This window comes from Petaurus breviceps, unplaced genomic scaffold (genome assembly GCF_028583685.1).
Source record: "Petaurus breviceps papuanus isolate PSGF00001 unplaced genomic scaffold, PetGlider_PUasm1.0 138, whole genome shotgun sequence".
In the NCBI taxonomy this organism is placed as follows: Eukaryota; Metazoa; Chordata; class Mammalia; order Diprotodontia; family Petauridae; genus Petaurus; species Petaurus breviceps.
The window spans coordinates 311,633-319,923 of NW_027185694.1; the positions used below are offsets into that span (position 1 = coordinate 311,633).

An 8,291-nucleotide genomic window follows, 5' to 3' on the forward strand; every position below is an offset into this window, starting at 1 on the left:
CCTTCCTTCCTTCCTTCCTTCCTTCCTCCCTCCCTTCCTTCCTTCCTCCTTTCCTTCCTTCCTTCTCTCTCTCTCTTTCTGGAAGGGGAAGGAAGGGTATTGGGGTGTAATGTAATACCAAGCAAAGGCAACTTCCCAGGTTCAATATACCAGCATAGGTGCTCTCTATTTTATTCAGTAACAAACCCAGAACAGAGAAGATCGAAACATGACATCATTCCAAATACAGCATTTACTAAGTGTGATTAAATCATCTCCAAGGCCTACCCCACCCCAGGACTTTCCAATCATTCAATCAATTACAAAGTCTCTGTTCCAAATACTTCTCCACCCCTAGGCTATACCTTAATTAAGTCCACCACAAAGCCCCTCTTCTCAAATGGAGATTAGTTTCCAAACATAAGTAAAATACATTCATTTGCTCAACCATAGAACACAAAAAGGTCAAAAGTTCCCCACCCCTGGATCACAATTGAATCTACCCCAGAGTTACATCAAGTTTAAACACAGCACTTAATACCCAAATGGAGGTCTTTTCTTCATCTTGACACGAGGCAAGTTCTCAGCAATCTTAGTTCCTGGAGAGACAAGGCTTAGCAAGGCCATAAGATACATTGCCAGTCCCTTCATGAATTTATCCTCTGTCTGTAGAACAGTCCTAGAACCCCTGAACACATTAGCAAAGCCCTCTCCCAGGATTTCTGTAAACATACAACAAGAAAATCCTTCTTCAGGGCTTCTGAACCAACAGAAAGGCTCCCAGACCCCTGCAACAACAGCACTGTCCCTCACCAGTGGACAGTATTCACTCTGTCTGCAGGACAGTCTCCAGACCCCTGCAACAACAGTACTGTCCCTCACCAGTGGACAGTATTCACTCTCTGTCTGCAGGACAGTCGCAGGCCTTCTTAGCGAACAGCCAGGTTCCAGGACTTCTTCAACAAAAGGACAGTCTTTCACCAGTGGACAAATCTGGCAAAATAACATCAAAACAGACAGACAAAGTACCAGCAAAACAGCCATGTCTCCTCAGTCCTTGGCAGCTCAGGGGGCAGGTCTCAAAAGTCCAGGGCAATTCAAAGCGGCCACCAGCAATCTCTTAGTCTCTCCCTCTCCACGAGGTGCTGCTTCCAAAAAAAACTTCCGCCTCTCTCTTGTCTCTCCAAATCTACATCACCAGCTCCTCCACTTCAGGACTTTCTTTTCACATCAACAAGCCCATCCCACAGGTGGGATTAACAAACTCTGGGTTTTAATACAATCAATTTGAAAACCAAGCCAATACAGGGGAATCTTTAATTGCCATTACTATCACATGGGGTTAAGTGACTTGCCCAAGGTCATACAGCTAGTATGTCTTAAGTGTCTGAACTCAGGTCTTCCTGACTCCAGGGCTGGTGCTCTATTCACTGTGCCACCTAGCTGCCCCGATAGGATTTTTCTTGGCAAAGATATTGGAGTGGTTTGCCATTTCCTTCTCCTGTCAATCAAAGCAAACAGAGGTTAAGTGATTCGCCCAGGGTCACACAACCACTAAGTGTCTGAGGCCGGATCCAGACTCCAGACTCCAGGCCCAGAACTCTGCCCACTGAGCCACCTAACTGCCTTGCTCTTTGGAGTAAAGAGTGCTAATAAGATACTACTAGTGAGATACCCAACTAAGCAAAGCAATCCGAAGGGCTCTTCTAAAATAAGGTGTCTCCCATCCATGCGTCAAAGTAATACAATACTACTAGTGAGATACCCAACTAAGCAAAGCAATCCGAAGGGCTCTTCTGACATAAGGTGTCTCCCATCCATGTGTCAAAGTAATACAATACTACTTGAAAGATGTAACAACAGAGATAACCATTCAATGAGCCTTTGATTATGAGTATCCGGTGAAGACTGAAACAGAGAGATGTATGTTTCCTAAAGGTATTTGCCAGATTCATGGAGAATGTTCAATATAATCTGAATAAAAGAGAGATTCCCTATTGATGATGAGGTTCTCTAGATGCTACTTGTTATGGTTGACTTTGGACTGACCAAATCAAGCTTTAGACTTTTTCAAAACCTCCTAAAAGTGGCCCATAATTGCTCAAAAGATTTTGTCCTCTAACCACATGGGAAAACCACGTAGATAAAGAAATGCCTTTCCCATCTTGATATAGAGATAGACAACTCAGTCAGTCAATAGGCATTTAAGTGCCTACTATGTGCCAAGCAAAATAGATTAAATATATTTATTTTGAATAGATAATGGATGATGAATAGTCTTGGCTCAGAGTCAGACTAGAAGAGGAGAACAGCCTGAATCATTTTGGGCAATTGCATAATTCATTTAATGATGCCCAATTTTTTATAGAAACAAAGGTCTATTTTTTTTAACCCCAACATTCTACTGGAAGTCTGAGAATATTAACATTTCCAAAGAATCCAAATTGACAATTGCCCAGAGAAAAATTACACTAACTCTCTGAGCCTTAGTTTGAGCACAATGCTGGTAAATTTTAAAAAATTAATATTTTCCCCAATCACATGTAAAAACAATTTTTAACATTTGTTTTTTTTAATTTTGAGCTCTAAATTCTCTCCCTCTGTTCTCCATCCCTGAGACAGTAAGCAATTTGATATGTTATACATGTGCAATCATGCAAAATATATTTCCATATTAGTCATGTTGTGAAAGAAAACACAGAACCCCTCCTCAAGAAAACCCAACAAACCCACAAAAAATAAAATGAAATCTGCTTTCAGATTCCATAAAGTTCTTTCTCTAGAGGTGGATAGCATTTTTCAGCACGAGTCCTTTGAGATTGTCTTAGATCATTGTATTGCTGAGAAGAGCTAAGTCATTCACAGTTGATCATCATGCAATATTGTTGTTAACATGTGCAATGTTCTCCTGATTCTGCTCACTTCATTTTGCATCCATTTATATAAATCTTTCCAGGTTTTTCTGCAATCATCCTGCTCATCATTTCTGATAGCACAATAGTATTCTATTACATTCATATATTACAACTTGTTCAGCCATTCCTCAACTGAGGGACATCCCTCAATTTCCAATTCTTGGCCACCACAAAAAGAGCCTGTGATAAATATTTTGTATAAACAGATTCTTTTCCTTTTTCTTTGATCTCTTTGGGATATAGACATAGGAGTGGTATTGCTGGATCAAAGGATATGTGTAATTTTATAGACCTTTGGGAATAGTCCCAGCTGGTAAATTTTAACAACTGACTCTCTGGGAAAAAATGTGATACACTTTTAAGTTTAATCTGTATTATTAAAGTTTTTTCCTCACCTTCTTAAATCTGGAAATCAATAAAACAATAAATTAAGCCCTGATTTATAGCTTTTGCCCACTTCCCAGGTGTATATGCACACCCTGAAAATTGAAGAATTGCCTATCATTACCCTGTCAAACTGGCTTTGGCACATCCCTGCTTAATTTCTGTGTCTTGAAATCGGGATTATAATAGTTATACTATTTACTTCACTAGATTGTTGTAAAGAATGCATTTAGACCCTTCCCAACACACAATCCCATCTCCTATTTCTGCACCTTTATGGTCTGTCCCCCATTCCTGAAATGCTCTCCCTCCTAACCTCTGACTCTTGGAACGTCCAGCTTCCTTTAATACTTGGTGCAGTGGACAGAGTGAGGGCCTGAAGTCAGAAAGACCTGAATTCAAATGTAGCCTCAGACACTTAGTAGCCTTGTGACCTTGGGCAAGTCACATACCCCTGTTTGCCTCAGTTTCCTTATCTGTAAAATAAACTGGAGAAGGAAGGGCAAACTACTCCAATATCTTTGCCAAAAACAAACAAACAAACAAATCCTAAATGGGATCATGTATTCAAACACGATGGAAACAACTGAACAGTAACAATAGCAAGTACCATCTTCTGCAGGAGTACTTTCCTGGTTCTTCTAGGTGTTAGTGCCTTTTCCTCTAAGGCTCCCTGTCATCCACTCTGCAGTTATGTTGTATATTCTGATAATATGTGTTGTTCCTCCCAGTAGAATGTAAGACCTTTGAAGGCAGGAACTGTTTTGGTTTTTTTCTTTCTTTGTATCTCTCATTGTTAGCATAGTTACGAGTATGTAATAATTGTTACTGGTATATAATAATTGCTTAATCAATGCTTGTTGATTGATTAAAACATAAAGTGCTATAGAAATATGTAATTGTTTTTGAAGGATAAGCTCTCTCAGATTTCATATCATATTCCTGTTTCAAATCTCTCAGATAGCTACTCAGACCATTTATACATGAACATATAGACATGTGCAAAAACCACATTCAAAAACATATGTGCTGACATGCATTCTCAGTTAATACATATACATACATACATATGTGCCTATATGTGCACATTGAATTCTCTTATTGCTTTTTCATAATTCCTTATTGAGTTAGGAGTAGAAATTATGGTCCTTATGTGGAAAAGAATGGGAAATGAATCAGGCAATAGATGATAGCTCAACAACCTGGAGTGGTAGGAATAAGATTCAGGTGGCCCTTCTCCAGACCATAATTTGGTCCCCTAGATGCCACTAATTAGTCATAAGAGTCATGCAGGTAACCATTCTAATCCTCCCATTTAAAAGGGAAATTCTTAGGGGAGTCATTCTTTCACGCATAAATTTTCCATGTCTGGTCTGCTCTCAGAGGGAATACCTTCTGGGAGAAAAGAGAATGAAATCCAAGCAAATCTGTTCCATTTCTTTTGAGTGAGAAGTATGAAGGGTTGGTTTCATTTTTTAAATGCAAAAATTAGAACTTTTCTTGTTCACAGATAACCAAAGAACATCTGGAATTTACAAGCAGAAACTTTCCAGATGTTGAATTCTCCATGAAGAAGAATCTGCCTGTTTAAAAAAAGAACAAGAGCAACATAGTTGACAATGCCCAAACTTCCTAGGCTACCTTCCCACTCCCATTATGCTTGTCATTTTAATAACTTGATATGTTCTTTATTTTGTAATGTATTTAGATGCTATGGTGATAAGTGCTGCATAAATGAAATCCAGGATGGAAAATTGTACACAATGGAGAATTCATTTTATGTTGGTCATGTGGTACTAGGCCTAACTCCCCTGCATATCCAGAGAGAATTCTTGCTGATCCAAAGGACGTGGATGATGTTTTCCAGGTCACACCAGTCCCTAGCCTAATGTCCTTCCAATAATGAGATGCTTTTATGCTGAAGAGGCCGGGTAATTAGATGCTCTATTTCAGAGGAGGAATGGATTTTGGGGTCTTGCAACTTCATCATGAGAAGGTAGCATGCACTAAATATTTGACTCTTCAAATAGGGGTAAGGAAGTTATTTGAATAACCAAGGTCATAGGAGGAAATGGTTACCTGACAAAAGTTGACCTGTTATTTGTGTCATGTTTAATTATATACGGTTAGTATATCCTTCAGTTGTCTAGGAGAGGAAAACTTGTGGTGAAGGGGATCCTGCATTCCCACCAACACCAACTGCTCAGAGTGGGGCAAGTAAGCCAAAGAGTCATAGGAATAGCACAGTTCCTCCTTATTCCAGTGTCATGGGAATGTAAATGTAAAGATCTTCCCTGCCCCTAGGCTAAAGTGCACCTGGAGCCTGGGGTGGGAGGCTTGTTTTTAGTAGATACTTCTTGATTGGCCAGTGAGTCAATAAGGTTGTTACATTCTCTGACCCAGGAGAAGGCTGTATAAGCCCTGAAGTGTAGCTTTTTTTTGGGGGCTCACTTTGAGAAGTGTTCTGTGATTTGATCACAGAACTCTGGGAAGCCATTGTCCAGAGCCCCCTGGCTTTGAAACCCAGATGTTGTTTGGTATGGATGTAATGGTTGCACAGTTTGGAAAACTGTGTACTAGATCTGTTTTTCTGTCTTGATAACTCTGTCTGTATATTCTGAAGTTCGGGGTATTGACCTCTTTCCCTGAACTAGGTAAACGATACATGTTTGACTGATTAAAGTAAGCTTGTTAACCCATTTTGAGTTGTTTTCCTTTATCAAAGCAGATCCAAGAACCTGTGTTGGCAGACACCCTGGGGATGCTGGGGTGCTTGCTGCTACATCCAGATGACCAGGCCTACTTCTAGTCTAGTTTTAATAAAGCCATTGTCTTGAGGAGTAGACTTGAGTAGACTTGAGGAGTATAGAGAGTAGACTTGTATTCCTACCACCACCAAAACTACCTGCTGACCAACTGCTACTGCTGATTAGGAAGTCCAGTATCCCTGGGAATAGCAGTCCTCTCCAAACCATCAGTCCTGATTCTAGTACGGACTTTACAAAGAAATTGGCCAGGAGACCATGCCTTGTGAATATTTGACCCAGCAACTAATGGTCTCTGCAGGTTCTGTAGCCCCTCCCTCCTAAGCAGCCACAGCTACCAAGAAAAGCAAATTCTTAACTTTGGCACCATCACATTTCTTAGCATCAGAAATGACTATGATTCTATCATTGGAAATGACCCTAAAGAAGATGCATTGCTATCTGTTTTTTTGCCACTACAATGTAGGAACCAAGAATGGAGCTTTTCCATCAAACTTGAAGCTCAACCTTTCTATATGTGTTCTCTCTCCCTTTTAGAATGTTAGCTCCTTGAGAATAAGAATTTGTCCTTCCATCACTTAAAATAGTGCTTTGCCCAAAGAGAGCACTTTACAGATGTTTTGTTATTCATTCATTGATTTATATTCAAATCTGAGTCCAGATCATTTGTGCACTCAAAGTTACATTCAGAGAGTACTCTTACCCAGAGCATATGAGGAGTTCTGTAAAAGATGTCAGTAGTCCGCAAGAGGAACAGAGGATACATGTACTATGCACACACAATACATATATGTGTACATAATGTGTATATGTACACACCTATATGTACATATACATGTGCACATATGTGTCTACACAAATATGTATATGTGTGTATATGTATATATGTATATATCTATCTAATCTATCTACCCACCCACCCATCCATTCATCTATCTCTCTGTCTGTCTATCTGTCTATATATCTATCTACTGAGATTAGAGGCTGCTAAGAGAGAGCAGCATGGGTTAGTGTAGGGCTCCTGGGTTATGGAGACAAAACAAAGACAACTTTGAAGGCAGGGATGGCAGCAGGAGACTACTGGGCAAGTGCTGTGTAAAGCACTACCAAGGGCAGAAGCAAGAGTGAGTTGAGAGGAATGGACAGCAGCCTAAAGTGTGTCACGAGACAGACATCGAGACTCCAAAGGGAGACACACAGGCAGAGATAATGACAACCCATCTCTTAAGCAAGGTCCTCAAATCTCCTCCTCCTGCTGGGGTTTTTCCTGTTGCCGCTTATGAGCTTGTTTGTGGGGAGCTTGGGCAACTATTTGGAAAACTGTGGAGAACAGAAGGGGAGAAGGTGTCCTAGGCCAATGAGTGTGGCTTTAATTCCTAGGGAAATTATAGAATTGATCATTTAAAAATTTTTAATGATTTATCTTTACAATTCTAAACCTTTCCCCCCTATTTTTCAACCGTGTGTATTTAGAAAAATATTTTTATTATGGCAGCTTTGACATTCCCAGTGGAAAATGAATTGGATTTTTGCTCAGCTGGTTTTCCTCCTATTCTGTCCCTTGCTCTCCCTCATAATTGTAATGATGTTTACAATTTAAATGATCTTAATGGAGATCTCATTCTATTTTGATTTTTTCAATGAATGATCATGTATTTTCTCCCTTTTACCTCCCCCTTCAATTAAAAAAGAACAAATTCCTGATAGCAAAGAGGTAGTCAAGAAAGAAGAAATTCCTGCATTAGCCATGTACAAAAATATATATCTTATAGAATGAAACACCAAAGAGAGGGAACTAATTGGTATCTCAAAAAAAACCCCAATATCAAAAAGATAGGATAGCTTTATCAAAAATAGATTGTGCCAGACTAAACTTATTTCCTTTTCTGAAAGGGTTACCAGACCAACTCAGTAAAAACAAACAAACAAAAAAGACCAAAGAACTATAGATATAGCTTTCCTAGATATTAGCAAAGCATTTGATAAAGGTTCTCATTTGATAAAGGTTCTTTTTCTTGTAGAAAGGATGGAGAAATGTGGACCATACAATAATAGAGTTTGATGGTTTCAAACCATTTGAGTGGAGAGAAACAAAGATTAATATTTAAAGATTCAGTGTCAACTTTGGAGGTCTTCAGTGGAATTCTTTGCAGTGTGCCATTCCTATCAGTGACTTGGGTAAAAATAAGACATGTATGATAGGTGTAATAACCACTAGGTATCCTTGCCAGGTATGCTCGATTCATCC

At 39.4% G+C, this 8,291-nt stretch overlaps 1 protein-coding gene across 1 annotated transcript in view; it reads left to right on the forward strand.

Moving 5' to 3' along the window:
* AGTPBP1 (ATP/GTP binding carboxypeptidase 1) overlaps nt 1-6,015 on the forward strand; it is a 238,964-nt gene extending 232,949 nt beyond the window's left edge. The window contains exon 27 of the mRNA XM_069105050.1: nt 4,789-6,015. Coding sequence (XP_068961151.1) covers nt 4,789-4,838 — 50 coding nt within the window. The 3' untranslated portion in view covers nt 4,839-6,015. The remainder of the gene's footprint in view (nt 1-4,788) is intronic.
* The last annotated feature ends 2,276 nt before the right edge of the window (nt 6,016-8,291 follow it).